Source organism: Penaeus vannamei, chromosome 8 (genome assembly GCF_042767895.1).
Source record: "Penaeus vannamei isolate JL-2024 chromosome 8, ASM4276789v1, whole genome shotgun sequence".
Lineage (NCBI taxonomy): Eukaryota > Metazoa > Arthropoda > Malacostraca > Decapoda > Penaeidae > Penaeus > Penaeus vannamei.
This window is the reverse complement of record NC_091556.1, coordinates 36,244,451-36,265,950: the sequence shown is the minus strand read 5'-3', so window position 1 is coordinate 36,265,950 and position 21,500 is coordinate 36,244,451. Positions and strand designations below refer to the sequence as shown.

The following is a 21,500-nucleotide window of genomic DNA, read 5'->3' as shown; positions in this document are numbered from 1 at the left end:
TAAAATTGCGAAGTAACTGATATACATACACAGACTTCTACATCTACTTGTTTAAATCATCTGTAAAATTTCATGAGATGCTACAGTATAAGTACCATAGGTAGGCATAGTTTAAGAACAATGCAATCATGAGAAACTATTCTTCATTCAACGTCTACAAATCAATCAGTTATGCATGAAATTTTATCGATAATGATAGAAAACGAAGAACGCGGCGTATAACAGAGAATGGTTTAGGGGGTAACTAATAAAAATATCTGAAAAATGTATGTGATACCGATAACGGAAGAAGAAATCGGCGGTACATTTTGAATATAACCAAAACGCTTCTCCTATCCATGAAAATTCGTAGAGCGCAGATTCTGGTCGCTGCATTGGCAACTTGCGTAATAATTTCTGTGGGAAAAGTTAAGAGGTGTTGACTGCATTCGTTTAATTTTGCGGTGCAAGATATTCTCTGTAGATCTCATCTTTCCCAAGAATTTAATCTCAGAAGCCTGAGAGTTGTAGCATAAAGCGCTATGATCGGATTTCGGGAGAAAAAAAATCCTATGTGGTCCATACAAAAAAAAATATGCAAACAAGGACTGCGCTTGTACACAGGATGTACTGGCATTATACTTGAACATGTATGTGTGTGTGCATATGAGCATGTGTGTGTGTGTGTGTGTGTGTGTGTGTGTGTGTGTGTGTGTGTTTGTTTGTTCACGCACACACATAGAGATAGAGGAGATAGATATAGATATAGATAGGTAGGTAGATAGATATGTATGGATAGATAAATATGGATTTACATGCATGAAGATTCTTATAGGTAGATAGATATACATATACACAAATATATAGATATACAATATATGTGTGTGAGAGATATGAACATCAATATTTTTGCAAAAGAATAGACACTGTTCTTGAGAAATATATCACAGTATAGACGCCTCCGTTTCCTCTACTGTATATAAAAAAAAATCTCGGTAGTCCCTACAAAATCAGAAATACCAACAAAACCAACAACTAACATATCATTCTCCACATATTAGCACCTACATCATCATACTCATCTCACAAGCATACGCTACAGAACACCTTACAAAATCAAAAGTGCAATCTTGCTCCAAATTACTTTCTCAAAAGATTTGTTTTGATAAGCGGTTGGCAGCCCTGATTGCTATTTCTGAGAGCTAAGTAGTTATCGAAAGAGAGTTCAGACGAAAGGCCGTGGGCGTGTCACCTCTTCCTACAAAAATGTCTAAAGCAGCGAGAAAGGCGTTGGACGAGGCGAGGGAGACTGGTAATCCCGAGCTAGACTTACAGGAGAAGCAGATAACCTCCTTAGAAGAGCTCCCTGGACTTTGTAAGTGGGAAGAAAAGAGTGTTTCCTAACCAGGTGTAGCAGTGGCTATGCCCTTTTCCTTTTCTCTCGCTCGGTTTGCTCACTCGTGTTTCCTTTTTTCTTTTTAGGAAATGGTGGTATGGTAATTAAAAAGGAGTCTGTGTGTATGGTTTTGTAATTTACTGTTACATATAAATGGGTATTTTACGTAAAGGTGAAACTGTAACCTATATATATATGTGTTTAATTATGAGGGTGTGACGCCTCTGTTAAACCCTGTTGTGAGTCATGAGTTAAGAATATGCCATTATAGGTCTCTTGTATTAACTCATTACTCTGCTTATTTAGGCTGGCTCTGAAACGTTTGAAGGCTAAACCTGTCCTGTTTTTTTAAAGTTTAACAAAATCATGAGTATGCATATTAATGATAGTCTTCATTATCCAAGCTGTATTTGTGTATTCCATAATATTTTTTATATTACGTCCGTTGATTAGACATCGATGACTTTGGTATCGCTAGATTCCTCTCACTCTATGCATTGCAAATATGTAGGTTTTATTGCGCAGAAACCCCCGTTAGCGTCAAACTTGGACCCGATAGCAGGGGAGGGCATGAAAGGTTCCAGGGAAAATTACCGTTTTCATGTTATTCAGCACATTCTAGGTAAGAATTATAGAAGAGGTCTATCATCATATTTGGTAATTTACCAGAATAGGACAAATGCAGTGGGTTTACAAACAGGTTTTTTAGGGAGAGTGAGAGTGTGTGTGAGTGTGTGTGTGAGTGTGTGTGTGAGTGTGTGTGTGAGAGTGTGTGTGTGTGAGAGTGTGTGTGTGTGTGAGTGTGTGTGTGTGAGTGTGTGTGTGTGTGAGTGTGTGTGTGTGTGTGTGTGTGTGTGTGTGTGTGTGTGTGTGTGTGTGTGTGTGTGTGTGTGTGTGTGTGTGTGTGTACAGCCATCCAACCTTGCAATTATTCATCCTTGTTTCAGTTATCCACATGGTGAAATGCTTAAATCTTTTCTTGTCTTTTATCGCAAATAATATAAATGAAAGTATTGATAACTTTACAAAGTGACCATACCCTTCTGAAACTTAAAGTTCCCGGTATAAGTTACTTATAGCAACGCGTGGAAGTGGAAATAGAGGGAAATGGACACTGGCAAATTTTAGAGTAGAAGAAATAGAATAGGACAACATAGTTTCAGCTGCAGCCAGATTGGAAACTTTGCAAAGTGCACAGCGGAGTTGTTGTTTAGAAGCAGAACCTGCGCAGTTATTCGTACAGATTGATACAAAAATGTACTTACCATTGTCAGGCAAGTTTTTATTAAATTGTTATTCTTTCTTGGTTCCAATGCAATTACTAACTGGCCACTCCTAGCACTCCTGTTCTATTCAAAACGTGTTTAAAGACATCGCTAACGCAAAGAGGTATGAACATAGCGCAGCAACAACATGGTTTATCAGCTTTGAGAATTCCTTCTGAAAAGGTGACTGAAACAATCAGATAGCAGAAATTGAATGTCACTATGTGTTCTCTGTGTTTTTGACCATCAGCCAGTCATTGGCTTCAACTCAAGGGATTCCCAATTCGTGGTTGCGCGTTGAGGCCTCCAGGTACTAAATGGCACGGCTGAGGGAAAAGAATTTGTCCAAATGGTGCGGCCAGAACCGCAACTGATATACCAAGTGTGCGGCTGATTTATCCGCCACGTACAGCTTTCTTGATATCAACTTGCTAAAGAAGTACTATAGATGAAAAGTGTCTTATTTTCTGTCATTCTATCCATTACAGGCAACATTTAGCTTGTGCCTTATGACTGAGTGAAACAAACTTAACAATTATTTCTTGTTTCCTTTATTCAGTGTAATATGTGTGAATGTGTTGTGTTCCATCGCAGATATTACAAGTCCTTATTACTCCAGCCACACCTGGGAATCTACAAACCTTGCTGCATGAACCAAAAACATTCCTAACCCAAGGACTTAACCCCTAGATGCCCACCCCTCTGGTGGGGCTTAGTCTCTGTGTGGCATTTGTTGCGAGCTATATTCTTTATTCTTTGCCTGTGTAGATTCTTTCATTTATCCGTCTGTGTAGTTTTTTTCTTTCTTTATGACAATATCATTAGATTTCCCCTATCATAGGGCAGCCATTGTGTAAATGTATCCTAAAGCAGTTTATATTGCACAACTTTCTTATCAACAGGAAACCCTTATGTTGAAATGTTTCTTATATTTGTCATTCTATCCATTTGGTTGTATGAAACAAACTATACCCTTTATTTGTGTTATAACATTGGCTGTGTATTATCAAAACAAACAGTCTCTGATCTCTGGTGAAGGCCAGCAATTTGAACTACAATGGCTTATTGTCAAAGGAATCACCTGTCTGTGTGCCTTTGGTGCTCCAGTGAAGACAACAGACCTCCAACACGTTTCAAGATTTCAAGATTGAGCAATGGTTTCCAACCTTTTTACTCTCACAGGCTCATTCTCAAACTTTCAATGCCTCCCTAACATCAGCTATTCCATTTGTTAATTTTCTAATATATTTAGGCAGAGAAAGAAAATAGATAAAATTATTCAGCAATCTCTATAAACTTTATTTACCAAATGGTAAAACAATATTCCTTAAAGACATGGCTTCATAGTATATTCCTATTATAACCATTGACATATGTGTAATAAGATGAGAACAGTTTTAGTGCATTACAGTCAGACTGTCATGCATAATACCATAGGGAATTGATAGATTGATGAAATCTAAAACATTTTTCATTAATGATATTTCCTGCACAAATATTAATTTGAAAAACCTCTTTTGACCTTCATCCTTCACTGGTAGACAATCAATGGATGTGTTTTTGGTTAGACTTAGACCATTCCAAGTTCTCTCGTGTCAGAATATATGTGGAGGATGATGACCTTAATGCCAAAATGTCATGAGGCACAGAGGCAATTGCAATTGTGTGCACAATCCACTATATAGGTGAACAGATCATTACAAATCACATAGTTTTTATTTGTTTTACATTAGGCACAAATTACATGTATTTTATACGTCTGGCCTCCCCCAAAGAAATCTTGATTTCCCACAGGTTTCCCTAGCCTGTGGAAGGGGGTTGTTAACTTGAAAACTAAAGGTTTACACAAAGTGAACACCATATTCATTTTGAGTTCATCCAACTATATGAGAAATAGAGATAGACCTTGGAATGTATGTTTATTCACCAGTGAATTACCAGGGAATTCAAGCTCAATCTTACCAGAATATATATGGTAAAGGTATGCTGACCTTTACCAAAAACCAAGGGCTTGAAAGTCAGTTGTGGACATGCAAGCATCTTACGAATATTTACCAGAAATAATGTAGGCATAATGGTAGTATTTTTCTGTAGAACATGATATCTGTGGATGATTACCATAGATCTTCAGGTAGTAACTACATCTGCTGCTACTAGTATCAGAAAATTATCAAGTTACAGTTTTTAATCCTAATTAGAATGTTGCTCCTAACCTGTCTCCTCAAAACCATTGAATTAGATTTAATTTGATTACACTCAGTCAGAATAGTATGATAAAAGAGTTAACCCCAAGCCATTGGGCATGGCATGTACGTTCATGCCATTGCCCATTGTGTGTGTTGAATTTAGTAATTGTTTTTACATACAGATGGCTCCGCAAGTACTAAGTCCCCAATGAGTCAATTACACGAACTGCATCTCACCTGTTTACCCATTTCCTTGATTTTCGATAATATTTTCTAATATTTAAAACTGCTGTTAGTAATGTCAGTAACAAATAGTAATTATAATTTTTAAACAAAAATAGCAGTGTCAATATTGATAGCATTAGTAAAAAAAAAAAAGCGTTTTCCCACTTTTTCAAGGAAAAGTGAGGTCGCAAGATCTACTAATTGACTCATTTGAGGCTAAACATTGGCAGAGCCATCTATGCGCAGAAACATTTAACCAAGCATTGCCAAAGGGAACACACCATTTTCCTGTTGACACAGTTAATTACAAAGTGATTATTACAGTTCCCTGTCCTCTGGCATGTCTTGGGTCTCCATGAACTTGCTGCCCCTTTGACTTTCCAACCAGACATTTTTAAAGGGAACTGTAGAGTTTGTTATAGGAACAGAAAAGGAATTATTTCAGTAACCCTTTATTGTTGGGTATAAGTAAACCTATGTACTCCCACAGCCACATTGCTTGATGCAAATTAAGATAATTCTTTGTAAATATGTATTTCTCATTTACGAGTTTGATATGTGATTATTCTTAATCCTAAGGATCCAGGTACTTCACTGCCTGCAAGTGGCCCAAAATCCAGGCATTAGGTGTATTTGTGTGAACAGTCTTATTAACATGTGGCTTTAAGGCCAGTTGCATATTAATTGTCATGGGTGGTGTCAAGACTCCTTGCCTCCCTTTTTCAGTATTATTTTCTTCTTTTTCTACATTTGAGTTTTTTCTTCTATTTTGTGGGGTCTATATTTATTTGATATGCTGTATATATATATGGTAATAGACCATTTTCCTTGCACAGTTTCCAAATCATCTTTCTAGGTCTGGGCAATATTAATAACAATAAGGAACGATTGTTTTTTCTTTTCTTTTTTATCCATAATACTCAGTCACATCACAGGGATCATAGGGGTTAATATATATAGAAAGATACATAAAAGATGAAAATTTACAAGCTGATGATCCACTCTAGTTAATAATATATTATGGAAAAAAGGAGTATCAGTGCTTTGACTTTGACCACTTTCATATTGTTGGTAGGTTCATACTAGGGTTATCATCAGTACAGCAAATGATACAAATGCAACGCCAGAGACATGATTTTGGCGTTGATTGGAGTTAGTAATCAATAATTACTTGTCTATTATTATGTAATGATTTATACAAAGTTTTAATACAAGTAATAGATTTTCAAATTCAATTTAAGTGCAGACATTATGGCTAATATGTAAGTTACATCTTAATCTGAAGTAAGGTCATGTAAGAAGAGGAGAGAATATGTAAATAAATGGAAAAGAAAAGAATTTAGAAATACTAGACATCTTTGTAAATAGAATGAGAACTTCCTTAGTATTGCAGATTATTATTCATGTACATTATTTTATTTAAAAGAAACAAATTGAAGAAAATGTCTGGCAATATTTTTTTCACAATAAGTCCATGAAAAGGAAATAACAAAAGAGTCAGAGATTATATGAAATATTTACAGTATGTATGTGCATATTTATAAATTATAAGCAGACAGATCATTTTCATTTATATCCCCCCCCCCCCATTCCTTGTTCATAGATTTTGTTGGAGAACTTAAAAGACTGAGACTGAGGCCCAAGGTAAGGGATTAGCCCTTATGAGAGCCCTGAAGGGTAGACCATTTCTTTCTCCCATTTTATTCAGGCTTACTATAGCCATTAATGAAGATTCTTTACCCTTTTCAGGAGCATTAAGGCTTGCCCATTCATCAACTAGCCTATCTGAATTTGATTTTGTTGGTTTTCTAATACCTACCCCTCCTTTGACCACGGCTCCTACCACTGATATTAATACTCCTTCCTCAATGTCTCTAAGGCTTGCCCCGTCATCAACTAGCCTATCTGAATTGTTTTCATTGGTATTCTAACCCCTTAATACCTACCCCTCCTTTGACCACAGCTCCTACCACTGATACAAATACTGCTTTCTCAAAGTCTCTATCCATTTTGAACTACCCACCCAGGCCATTGCTGAACCTTCAGAGTGCACCCTTTCACTCCACACCACCCCATTTTCCTCCCTCCCTCATCGTTTTAGTGTTTCAACCTCTGCAAACCTTTTGAGTACTCTCTTTGGCCCACCCAAATAGGAACGATTCTTTGTGATTTCCCCCACAGCCCACAGCAGTCGCTCCAGTTGTTCATGCCTTGTCACAGTTACATCTGTAGCCCAAGCTTGTGTACTATTTACTCTGTGACCTCACTGGCAAACCCATTACTGCTGAACCTCATTCCTCTCTTAATACTTGTACTGGAACTGTTTCTGTCTCCCAGACTAATTGTTCTATCTATGACAAGAACTGGTCAGACTGTGAAAATGATTAACTTGTTTACCTCTACTTGAGGCCAGACAGGAAGCATGACAACAAGGTTTTTCTCTCTCTACTTATTCAAAAACTGTCTTTCACTCTGCTCCTCTCCCATCTTTTCAAGATGTCTCAGCATCTCTCTTAGTATGTCATCCCTCTACTTCGGACCATCCTACCTCTACTCCCCCTCTCCCCTTTTCCAGTCTAAACCCAGATACTCCAATCTCTACCACTTCCCCAATGCCAACCCCTCCTCCTCACTTTACTTGTAACACCAGGCAACCTAAACATTCCACCCCTCCTCCTCCTACCACATCCTCTCCTACACCCTATTATTCCTCTGCTCCTCAGATATCTATCCTCTCTTCTCCTCTTCACAAGAGGACTTTTGTTTCTCAGTCCTTTTCACCCAACTCCCCAGAAACTCTTGAAGACATTCAAAATTTCCTAAACAAGATCCAAGGGAACACCTTATTCCCACATCCACCCTCTAATCCCTCCGTTCCTACTCCCTCTACATCCAAAGTATTTGATGATATCCATCCTTCTCCTCCTCAAGTTCCCCCAACCCCCATCGTCTCTAGTGCTCCCACATGAATACTCATGTGAATCCTTTCTGTCACAACAGTGTCCTTCTCAAGACCTCTCCCTCCTGACACTTCCTGATACTTCACCACCCCCTCTTCAGTCCCCTTTCTCATCTCCCCAATTATTCTCCTCCTCCTTCTCCAACAGTCATTACTGTTTTCCTTGAACAAGGTCCCTAATCCTTCCCCAGTCCCAGATACACTGCGATTCACTCAACTCCCTTAATTTTTTTTTACTAATGTCTGCTCTACTTTATTTTCTCCCCCCTTTTCCCTTTTCACTAAAATACTATCCTATAATGCTAGCTAATCTTTATTTTATTTTCATCTTTATCTCTTCTTTACCCTTTTTGCCACAATACTTTACCATAGTGTTATATGATCTTTATTTATATCAACCAGTAACTGTTAACCATTAAGCATTTTCCATATTGTGTAAATCAAAAGGTGATCTACTTAACCCTTTAGATGTGGGTGAGATGGTCATTTTCCAATGGAAAAAATTTAGCTGATAGGCATTTGCCTATCAGCTAAAGAAGTGGGTGAAGGATATGTCTTGTCAAGAGTACACAAAGGGCTTGAGTGAGATTGACTCGGTAGGCCTTCTGGAAGGGGCTTGTTCATAAGTTAATACAGAATTAGCCTGAGCCATACCCTGTCCATGTGCAGAAGCCAATTTCTGCCTATCATTATGAGCAGTATAAGGTCTGCTACAGAAATTTAAATAATACAAAAATATGAAAAATAGTACAAATAACACTGTTATTTCTTGTTATTATTATTGCAGAGTGTAAACAGCCTGGAGAGATAATATGAAGTCTGCTCAATTTATACCATAACAAATGACAAATGCAGAATTCACAATATGGCAAAATTACAAGAAACAAAAAAATGGGCAGAGAGGATGCAAGGACCTTAAAGAGTCAGCACTCAAGAAAGCCTAATCTCTAAATTTTGGTCTATACACATGCTGCAAAGGGCACAGATCCAACAGGTTAAATATGTTCTGCCTCTTTTTTATACATACATACATTTGGTCTCTTTTCATGTATAAGAGTGTATACAATACTCTTGTTTACTTACATGTAATCTGAGGGGCAATTGAAAGCATGTATGTTATTGACTACCATATGTATAGACAAGAATAGATGAGTATGCACATACAGGGTATGCATTTCTTTTTATACAGATGTATGTACTTAAGCTTTACATAGATAAGAAAATGGATTTCTGGGAAAATGACACTTTTGATATGTATCAGAAATAGTTTTGACATTTTTACTAAATCTTTACTTACGACTTTTACAGTGTCTCTGGAGCACATTACTAGATTGACACTAACGCATAATCGCCTGACTAAAGTTCCTGCAGCCATCGCAAATCTAATCAACCTAGAAATCTTGAATCTCTTCAACAACATCATTGAGGAACTGCCAACATCCATCTCTTCCCTCAACAAACTCCGCATTCTGAATGTTGGGTGAGTTTTTGTTTTTGTTTGAGTAGATTCATGAAAAGACTTTCATATTTTGTGTTTAGTGTTTCTATTTTTCATAAGTGGCAGAGATTTTTTAGATTTTGTTTATGATAATAAATAGATGAGCCTGATATAATTAATTTATTAATATATTAATATATGTAATGTGGAAGCAGTACACATTATCAAAACAAATAGTAATATTCCTATGATAGGTATGCTTGGTTAGATTTTGTACATTGATTATTTTTACTTTTTAATTTTTCCAAAATTTTTCCAACCCTCTCCCAGAATGAACCGATTGGATGAATTGCCAAGGGGATTCGGTTCCTTCCCTGTGCTGGAGGTCTTGGATATCACCTACAATAATATCTCGGAGGGAGATTCACTCCCAGGCAATTTCTTTATGCTAGGTAAGTTAAAGAACCTATAAGCTTTCATAGTTCTTTTTTTTATTTATTTATTTATTTATATATTTATTTATATTTTTTTTATGTTCCTGTGAAAGGCAAAGAGAAATGCAAAGTGTGTAGTGAGAATAATGGAGAAGAAAAATTATTAGTACTCACAGCTCCTTTCTATTGCCAACAGGTTGATATGTATTTATTGATTAAGAGGGGAGATTATTTTAATGTGTTAATTTCACAAGCAGATCCTAATAAATTGTCATTGGAAATGATGCCAGAGAGATTAAAATCATTTATAGTATGTACAGGTGCATCTACTAATTATTTACTCTTTTCTTCATGGCAGAGTCATTGAGGGCACTGTATATGGGCGACAATGATTTTGAGTACATTTCTCCAGAAATCAAGAATTTGAAGAACTTGCAGATTGTAAGTTATAATGTACCATATTTCTTGATATCTTTGGATTGAAATTTGTCTTCAGCACTGTATTGGACATAAAACCTTATAGATCTTTCCAAATCACAATTCAATATTTTAACAACATTTGGGTGCATATAGTAGCAAGGCTTGTTTCAACTTTAATCTCAATTATTCCCTACAGCTTTCCCTGCGAGACAATGACTTGATAGTGGTGCCCAGGGAAATTGGTGAGCTGACACGCCTAAGAGAGTTGCACCTTCAGGGGAACCGCTTGGAGGTTCTTCCTCCAGAAGTTGGTAAAGAACCCTTCTACAATTCCTTTTACTGCTGAGAATATCATAAGAAACAATGATAGGTCAGCCATATATGTAGTAGAGTATATTTTGAACCATAGGAAGTAAACAGGAATGATTTTATTGGTAAAGACAAGTGTGTAGAGCAATCAACCCTTTATCATTTTAAAACAAAGGCTTTTCTTATATCTAGGTCAACTGGATCTTTTGGGCACAAGATCTTGTTTGCGTCTAGAAGGTAATCCTTGGGTGCCAATGATTGCTGATCAACTCCTCCTTGGACCTTCCCATGTGATGGATATGCTGCGCAATGAATCATACAAGTTGTGAGTGTACATACGCAACATATTATGGAACATTTTGCAAGATAATTTAGTTGTCCTTAATAGCTAATAGATTACTTGAAGTATTTTCTCCACTGGGGCTTTCTGCTTTTAATTCAGTCATTTGATTTCTTATATTTTATTGTGCTTATTGTTAAACCTGTGTTCTTTGAAAGGAGATTGTTACTGAGTTTCTTTGATGTCTGTCTATCCTTCCCATTTATTTAAAATCATTATATTAAATTATATCTATACTACCTATACAGTGTGTACCAGCGACACATCTCATCTGGAAGCCAGCCACCCCCAAAGAATTTTGAAGCCAAAAACAGGAAGATTTCAAGAAAGAGGGATGTAGCATAAGGTTTCCATGTACAAATGGTGCTCATCTTTCAGTACCTTGGATACTTTACTTTCTGAAATGGACCTTCATTTATGTTCCAGAGCTTTATAATGCATTAATACATGTAGCTTTAACATTTTAAATTTAATATTTAAAAAAAATGCAAATTGTACAACATTGTACTGTTTTGATTTCTGGAATGCATTGTGCTTCAAGTAACTTGCCATTTTTGGGAACACTTTCTCTGTTCTGTTTAAAAATACATTTTGGATCATTTTAAAGTATATCATTCATGAAAAGTAGAGTAATATACTTTGATCATGCTGATTTAATATTTAATACCTAGTTATAAAGATGTAACAAGGAACTTCACTACAAGGATATGTTAACATACTGCAAGTTAGGTTATTTACCTAATTATACATTGAGGTCTGAACAAAATAGTGCTTGGTGTGAAATACTCCATAATCCAATTTTATCTTTTACAGGAAGATAAATAGATTCTCATATATCTTGAGCTAAAGCAATTTCTTAAGACAGGTATTGATTTGTGTCAAAATTAAAATAACAGAAAATGATAAATGATGACATTCTTTAAATAGTTCATGCAAATATTCTAGATTCTTCTCTTATATTAGGTATGTTTGTACTAATTGAATATACAGTCCATGTCTGGTTTATATCCCATTCATGTAAAGCAGTTAAAGAAGTTTTCAAGGAATAAAAATGCTAATGTGACATGTGATTAACCAGTAATGTTTCTTAACTTGTTAAATTTATTACTGAAATGTTTGAATGGTGCTTTCATCCCAAATAAAAGATAATTCCATGAAATCCTCAAAACCTTCGAAAAGTGTTGCACTTCCTAGAACTTTTAGTGCCTTTTACATCATCATGTTAGCAGTGCCTTTTACAAAAGATGTATGTTTGTGATTCAAGGAGACCCTATTCTGAAACTTTTTATATGGTCTATTTGTTATTAAAGTAAAAGCTTCTTCTTATTGTATTTTTAAAAATGTATGAGTATTGCTATCATTCATGTACAGATTTATACTACTATTATGATTTTTTTTCTTCTTTTTTTATCACTTCCATTTTACATACAGTATTACTTGAAAGTGCACAAAATAAAGCCGTATACCAGTATCACATGGTATCAGAAATGACGACAAGATTATTAGTTATACCAAATGTGTTCAAGATAGTCTAATAATCATTTGTTGGTTTTACCCAATTTTCTTGATTTATATTATATGCTCTCTCTATTTTTGAATAAATTTGTGAGAAAACACAAATGCATCAAGAATGTTAAAAATTATTGCAATTATTAAAATTGTAAGTTAGCCCCAGATTATTCAGGTAAATCTGCATTCAAGTTATTTTGCTGGGAATCCAAATTTACAAATTGTTATATGGTGGCAATTGATATATCAACGGTTGTGCAATGATATTAAAATTATTTTAATGAAAGGTCAAAGGTGATACACCAGGTTTTACCAAGAGACTACTGTTGAGATATTTTCCCAGTTTTCATCAGTATTCACTAGTTTGCTTCTATTGTTACAAAATGTATTTTAATAATGCATAAAAAGTGCCAAAGTAAATTTACTAAAATATATATTTATTTTATTATCCATTATTGTTGTTACTGTTAATTTGGAAATATTTGCTAGTGTCCTAAAAAGAAAATTAGCAGAGGAACAAACATTTTCCAATGGTGACATGGAAAGACTGGAAAACTGCGCCAGGATTTGGCAGTTAACTAAATTTGCCTGGCAGAGTAGTCTATTCATACCCGGAGCAACTAGTCGAACTACCAGGTAGACAGCCTTATCTGTCTACATGGTACTCTGTTAGTTTGCCCGTCAATTTTGCACAAACTAACAGACATTGAGTAAGAGCTCAATTATGTGGATGGGACTTCAGACACCTTACCAAGGAAAAAATCCTTGCTTAAGGGCTTGACTTAACTTCAGTCAAACTGATTAAGCTGAACTTTGCTTATACACATACAAAAGATAGTAAGATATGGGATTAATCACTGATAGTTAAAACAAATAAATGAACCGACATTAAAAGTCAGAGCACCATGAAAAACTACTGGAGTGAAAAGGTAAAGATGAGAAGCAAATAAGAGTAAAAGGGGAAGGGCAATCAAATGGAGGATCTTTATGCATCAGGGGAAAAGGGGAAGACCACTGAAACGGAGTCTCTATGCATCAGAGGAAGAGGAACAGTGCAAAATAGCTATTGTGAATCAATCGGTAGTAATAAGGGTAGAGATGGGTGTCGGAGAAGTAGTAGGACACCAGGAAGGAGATAAGGGACCAGGGAAAGGTGAAATATCAGGAGGGGGAGTCGCATGAGTGTCCAGGAGTGAGCAGAAGGAAAAATGGGGTAGATGTAGAGATCTTGGGAAGAAGCGAGAGGAATGGAGCAAACATTAGCACTGAAATAAGTAGAAAGAAAAACTTCATTGGTGTGCTTCCTGTCTGTGAACTGCTACCTTAAATTCAAATTTGTAGGCAGGGCAGCTGATTGTGCATAGCAATTTGAACAGTCATGACCAGGTTAAAAGTGTGACAGTGAACAAAATGCCCTTTTTTAACACTGACAGAGGAGGGATCAATATGGTCGGACAGGGATGGACTCTCCTCCAATACAAGGTTATGGGAGAGGTCATGTCTATGGAAGGTAATTTTAGCAATATTGTTGTAGGACTTCAGGCAGCCTCTGGGAGGACCTGAGTAGTACTGTACTGCTACTGCATCATAGTCATCAAAGGCAGGCAAGCAGGTCATTTTCAGTCTGACCAATCCTTGTCAAACAGGGCAATTACTCTGGGAGATGGAAACAATTCCTTTACAAGTATTAAGGAAGGAGTGAGGCTGGGTAGGAATAGATTTGCCAATGAGATCAATCAGGGTACATAATCCACATGCTTGGGACTCGGATGTAACTATTGCAAGGCATGAACCATCAAAACAATGGCAGAAGGAAACTGCTTACTTGTTTTTGGAAACTTGTTGGATGAGGAGGGTATGGTCAATAAGGGGCTGTAAGAGAAATCACAAAGAATCAAACCCACTTGGCTGAGCTAAAAAGAGTACTTATGAGGTTTGTAAGAGGTGGAAGTAGGACAAAGACAGGCGGGAAGAGGGAGTGGTGTGGAGTACTACAAGAAAAAGGACAAGGATGAAGAGTAGTAATAAGCGAGAGGGGGGGTGGGTAGAAAATAAAGAAAATGTGCAGGAGATGGAGTGTAGAATGTTTGGAGAGAGGAAGGGAAGTATTCTGAAGATTGAGTAATGGCCCGGGTGGATGATTCGGGATTGATCAAGTTGACAGCAAGCATCTAACCCAAGTCAAATGGTTTAGTATTTACATATATGAAGCAAATCAACCTTCTTTACAAGATTTTATCATATCTGTAATATGTTTGTAAATTTCCATACGACTTTGAACAGCTGAATATAATTTACCTTTTTTTTTTAATATGCAACATAAACAAGACAAGAAAACAAAATATATATGAATTCGTAAAAGAAAGGAATGTTGCCTAACCATGTATAATTCTGAGGCATACATAGCCACTAGCCTCAACCAGTCATACTCTCATAATGTACATAGGAAAATGCCAATAAACATTTTCCCACTTCCTAACACTCAAAATCAAACATAAATCCCAACATACACAAGCACACAAAATCACTCAAAAATGTAACGTATACAAAGATCCACTTTGTCAAAATTACAGGTGTCAAAAGGTAAAGAAAACAATGGTATACAGCATAATCTTTTCCATTCCAGTGTCTGGTTCTTTGTACATTCAGTCCTACATCTGTCTAGAATGTCCTACATACTAATTTCATCACAAGGGCAAATGTATTCCTCAGAATACATTAGACACATATAAACAAAACTAAACCATTAGTTGAAAACATAACAATATGTACTTAGGACTTGGTACAAAATTTCAACATCAAATATAATGGAGTAAAAAATTAAAACATCAATGCCTTGAAAATACAGCTGAATGCGATTTTATATCAACTATTAATTAGCCTGTACAGCAGCTTATGTACATGAGGTATTATATATAATTTAATTTAAAGGGTGGGCAGAGTTAATATACAAAATGCTGGATAAAACCTACGTCTTCGGCTTAAGATAAAAGCCTCATACCCTGCATAAACGATACTAAAATGGAAAAAAAGTGAGAGAAAAAAAAGCAAAGAAAATCCAACAATCAACAGGACTTCCAGCCTATGTCTGTTCTATGATTCTTCCTCTTAAAAAGTCACAAAACTCCCAAAAGAAAGTTTCTGTAAAATGTTCAACTAACTAAAGGTTTTCACTAGAATGGTGGTGATCTCGGAGAAATGGAAATTAACCCCACATGCATCAGCGGCAGTGTTTGAGTGTTTTGTAAATACCTATCCTTTTTTACTGTATCTTTGTCAGTCACCCCTATAACCCTAAAAAAAAAAGAAAAAGAAAAAAACAAAACAAAAAAAAAAGGAAAAAAAATAATGATACTAAACCTTAAATCACATTCAAAGATATTTAAGAAAGCAATCTTACACTTTAAAAACTGGTGAAATATGCCAAGTGTCTAAAACTTTCTTTGTCTGTGTAATTAGTTCTTCGGCCTTCACAAAAGCGCCAGTGTCACTGCACACAGCAACCACCTCTCTACTGTGCTGATGGTAAATTATAATGTCATTCAGCTTGAATTTCTAATTGTGTATATTCCAATGGTGGTCAAAGATGATATAAAATAATATCAGTGATAAAGTACTCAATAAATAAACCACCAAAAAGTTAGAATAAATGAAGATGATATACAGTAATAAAAAATGATAAATCACATGGATAATAATGTCATATAATAATATCAATGGTATTCAATAGTAATTATGACATTATTAATACTAACATACAAATATCAATAATAATTACAAGGATATTGACAAAATTAATTACAACAGTAAAAAGAAAATAAGACCTTCATTACTGGCATTCCTAATTTACTCATTACATTTGATGTATAGAATGAACTTGCCTTTGCTTTTTTTTATAAATACTCCAAGAAAAAATATAAATACTGTGTACTATAAAAAAAGACAAGTAACCATACAGCATCAGTCAAAACTCACTACAAATCACACACTATGATTTTAATAACAAAATAGTGCACTTCTAATCACGAATCAAAAGATCTCAGCCTTTTTTTGGATGCAGTGAATTTTTTACCAGATTTTTTTTTTACTTTCAAAAGTTTGCATCACTTACTGCAGTATTTTAGTCTATCGAATGTGAGGATTGCCAGCCATAAATTTGTGAGGTGATACACAGAGACAAGAGAAAGAATTTTTCATTAGGGCTAGCAAAACAGTTTTATACTCAGTTTGGACGCTCTCCCTGATCAGTGTCACTTGTTGAATCATCACAAGTTCTTCACCACTGTTCATCATTGGAAAAAAAAAGCATCCACAAAAAACATTCACTCTTTCAACAGTTGGAGCATCTTTGACTCTTCCCCTTTTGACAGAAGTTTAGTATTCTTTGGTGTCATTTGGATCCCTCTTAAAGGTTGCACCATATTTGCTCATGTACTTTCGCACAAAGTCCTTGGTTTTATGTTTTACACTCTCACTGCACTCTAGCAGGTCTATGCTCTGGAGCTGCTTCAGTTCCTTCACCATGACAAAGTGGGTCAGCTGTTCATGGAAAAAAGAATGATGATATTAATGGAATGCTGATGCAGCTCTGTACTTGATGCTTATATCAACTATGATTGTTACAAAAGAAACTCATCACTAATTATAAATGTTAGATCTACCTTTCGAGCCAGGTACTTGAAATCTTCAGTGCAGGTGATTTTGCCTTCCTTGCAGTCACCTCGTCTATATGGGTTCAGCACTGAAACAATGAAAGTTGCCATCCTGGACCTGAAGCTGTCCTTGATCTTCCGTGCAGCTTCACTATTATCTGCAATGGCTGAGGCTGCTCGTTCTTTGCTCTGAAATAAGAGTTGTAAACATGCGGGTTACATTTCACACCATGATGCCAAATATCAACCACTACAATCCAGATGACATGACCATCACATCATAAGAAAATTTGGCTATGGGCTGGGGTGATGCAAAATTGCCATTGTGAGCATTTTGGCTGCAGGAAGGGGTGACAGAAATGCCTTACCAAGAGTGCACAAAGCTCATGGAGGGTGAGATTTGACTCATCTAGCATTTAGTAATGGGCTTTTGCATTATTTTCATCAATAAATATGTATGGAATGTACTGTCCTTGAGCCGTGACTGGAATTATTTGAATAATGCAAATCATGGCAATTAAGGACATTGTAACTTGGCAAAAATACTAAAAATGCTTATGCAGAAAAAGATTAACGTTACAAAGGGGAGCCATAGAGTTGTGTCACTCCACACGAGTGTTCACATGCACCCAGCCTACGAGCCATGCACCCATGTGATGACAGTGAAGTATTTGGGTCCGATGGGTTAACAAGAAGTTATAATTCAGTAATCAACAAATTTCATATGAAAGAAGACAGACATGAAACTGTTGTCACAGGACAAATAAAGGCCACCAGATATAAAAAAGTTATAATCAATATGCATCTCTCTCTCTCACACACTCTCTCTCTCACACACTTGCACTCTCGCACTCTCGCACTCTCGCACTCTCGCATTCACACACTCACTCTCGCATTCACACACTCACTCTCGCATTCACACACTCACTCTCGCATTCACACACTCACTCTCGCATTCACACACTCACTCTCGCATTCACACACTCACTCTCGCATTCACACTATCACTCTCGCATTCACACTATCACTCTCGCATTCACACACTCACTCTCGCATTCACACTATCACTCTCGCATTCACACTATCACTCTCACATTCACACTATCACTCTCACATTCACACTATCACTCTCACATTCACACTATCACTCTCGCATTCACACTATCACTCTCGCATTCACACTATCACTCTCGCATTCACACTATCACTATCACTCTCACATTCACACTATCACTCTCACATTCACACTATCACTCTCGCATTCACACTATCACTCTCACATTCACACTATCACTCTCGCATTCACAATATCACTCTCACATTCACACTATCACTCTCGCATTCACACTATCACTCTCACATTCACACTATCACTCTCACATTCACACTATCACTCTCGCATTCACACTATCACTCTCACATTCACACTATCACTCTCACATTCACACTATCACTCTCACATTCACACTATCACTCTCGCATTCACACTATCACTCTCACATTCACACTATCACTCTCACATTCACACTATCACTCTCACATTCACACTATCACTCTCACATTCACACTATCACTCTCGCATTCACACTATCACTCTCACATTCACACTATCACTCTCGCATTCACACTATCACTCTCACATTCACACTATCACTCTCACATTCACACTATCACTCTCGCATTCACACTATCACTCTCACATTCACACTATCACTCTCGCATTCACACTATCACTCTCACATTCACACTATCACTCTCGCATTCACACTATCACTCTCACATTCACACTATCACTCTCGCATTCACACTATCACTCTCACATTCACACTATCACTCTCACATTCACACTATCACTCTCGCATTCACACTATCACTCTCACATTCACACTATCACTCTCGCATTCACACTATCACTCTCACATTCACACTATCACTCTCACATTCACACTATCACTCTCGCATTCACACTATCACTCTCACATTCACACTATCACTCTCACATTCACACTATCACTCTCACATTCACACTATCACTCTCACATTCACACTATCACTCTCACATTCACACTATCACTCTCGCATTCACACTATCACTCTCACATTCACACTATCACTCTCGCATTCACACTATCACTCTCACATTCACACTATCACTCTCACATTCACACTATCACTCTCGCATTCACACTATCACTCTCACATTCACACTATCACTCTCGCATTCACACTATCACTCTCACATTCACACTATCACTCTCACATTCACACTATCACTCTCACATTCACACTATCACTCTCACATTCACACTATCACTCTCGCATTCACACTATCACTCTCGCATTCACACTATCACTATCACTCTCACATTCACACTATCACTCTCACATTCACACTATCACTCTCGCATTCACACTATCACTCTCGCATTCACACTATCACTCTCGCATTCACACTATCACTCTCGCATTCACACTATCACTCTCACATTCACACTATCACTCTCACATTCACACTATCACTCTCGCATTCACACTATCACTCTCACATTCACACTATCACTCTCACATTCACACTATCACTCTCACATTCACACTATCACTCTCACATTCACACTATCACTCTCACATTCACACTATCACTCTCGCATTCACACTATCACTCTCGCATTCACACTATCACTCTCACATTCACACTATCACTCTCACATTCACACTATCACTCTCGCATTCACACTATCACTCTCGCATTCACACTATCACTCTCGCATTCACACTATCACTCTCACATTCACACTATCACTCTCACATTCACACTATCACTCTCACATTCACACTATCACTCTCACATTCACACTATCACTCTCACATTCACACTATCACTCTCACATTCACACTATCACTCTCACATTCACACTATCACTCTCACATTCACACTATCACTCTCACATTCACACTATCACTCTCACATTCACACTATCACTCTCACATTCACACTATCACTCTCACATTCACACTATCACTCTCACATTCACACTATCACTCTCACATTCACACTATCACTCTCACATTCACACTATCACTCTCACATTCACACTATCACTCTCACATTCACACTATCACTCTCACATTCACACTATCACTCTCACATTCACACTATCACTCTCACATTCACACTATCACTCTCACATTCACACTATCACTCTCACATTCACACTATCACTCTCACATTCACACTATCACTCTCACATTCACACTATCACTCTCACATTCACACTATCACTCTCACATTCACACTATCACTCTCACATTCACACTATCACTCTCACATTCACACTATCACTCTCACATTCACACTATCACTCTCACATTCACACTATCACTCTCACATTCACACTATCACTCTCACATTCACACTATCACTCTCACATTCACACTATCACTCTCACATTCACACTATCACTCTCACATTCACACTATCACTCTCACATTCACACTATCACTCTCACATTCACACTATCACTCTCACATTCACACTATCACTCTCACATTCACACTATCACTCTCACATTCACACTATCACTCTCACATTCACACTATCACTCTCACATTCACACTCACTCTCACATTCACACTCACTCTCACATTCACACTCACTCTCACATTCACACTCACTCTCACATTCACACTCACTCTCACATTCACACTCACTCTCACTCTCACTCACTCTCACTCTCACTCACTCTCACACACTCTCACTCTCACTCTCACTCTCACTCTCATGCACTCACGCACGCACTCACGCACGCACTCACGCACACCCATTAACTCACAAATAACATAATACAATATATAAACCAAAAGGAAATCTTTCCAAATTTTAAACATAACATACCATAACTCATTCATAACAACATATAATAAGCAATGTATTTCATACACAATTGAATTACATTGTTATAGAAATACACTTATTGCATGTTGAATATAATGTATGTTGAACACATATACCTAAATGATGGTATGTAATAAAACGTATAATCAATCAAATCAAGAGCATCACAACAAAATTAACAAAATAAAAACAAAATAAATTAGCAATAACACGAACATAATAATACTTACTCAACAAATCAAGAAACAAAAGAGGAAAAGAAAAATGAAACCAAGGAATCGGGCCAAATTCCCCCGTCCTGCAACCAACCCACCTTTACCTTTTCGCGGCCTTTACTCCTACTTTCATGGCGGTCTGTCCTGTCTGACCGGTCGCTCCTCTCCTTCCGCTCCGCTCTAGCTGACCGCTCACTGCCACCATCCGCACCCTCTCCTCGCTCCTTCTGCGAGCGACTCTGCCGCTCTTCCTGTCGTTCTTGCCGAGCTTCCTCACGTGC

At 37.0% G+C, this 21,500-nt stretch overlaps 2 protein-coding genes across 2 annotated transcripts in view; one reads left to right on the top strand and one right to left on the bottom strand.

Moving 5' to 3' along the window:
* The first annotated feature begins 1,140 nt into the window (after positions 1-1,140).
* Positions 1,141-12,892, top strand: LOC113809849 (ras suppressor protein 1). Its single transcript, XM_027361529.2, has 7 exons — positions 1,141-1,354; positions 9,319-9,490; positions 9,779-9,900; positions 10,241-10,323; positions 10,499-10,613; positions 10,804-10,936; positions 11,200-12,892. The coding sequence occupies exons 1-7, from the start codon at positions 1,246-1,248 to the stop codon at positions 11,294-11,296; spliced, it is 831 nt and encodes a 276-aa protein (XP_027217330.1). The 5' UTR covers positions 1,141-1,245; the 3' UTR covers positions 11,297-12,892.
* Positions 12,893-15,061: 2,169 nt separating this feature from the next.
* Positions 15,062-21,500, bottom strand: part of Set2 (SET domain containing 2) — a gene marked incomplete in the record, with an annotated part of 26,590 nt that continues 20,151 nt past the window's right edge. Inside the window, 3 exon segments of the mRNA XM_070124622.1 lie at positions 15,062-16,999; positions 17,122-17,301; positions 21,318-21,500. Of these exon segments, the coding sequence (XP_069980723.1) occupies positions 16,835-16,999; positions 17,122-17,301; positions 21,318-21,500 (528 nt within the window).

What these genes read in the sequence shown, in the direction of transcription:
- LOC113809849 (XM_027361529.2), top strand. Translation starts at nt 1,246, where the DNA reads ATGTCTAAAGCAGCGAGAAAGGCGTTGGACGAGGCGAGGGAGACTGGT. An exon ending in AGGCAATTTCTTTATGCTAG is followed by an intron (nt 9,901 to 10,240) that starts GTAAGTTAAAGA and finishes TCTTCATGGCAG; the next exon opens with AGTCATTGAGGGCACTGTAT. An exon ending in CGCAATGAATCATACAAGTT is followed by an intron (nt 10,937 to 11,199) that starts GTGAGTGTACAT and finishes CTACCTATACAG; the next exon opens with TGTGTACCAGCGACACATCT.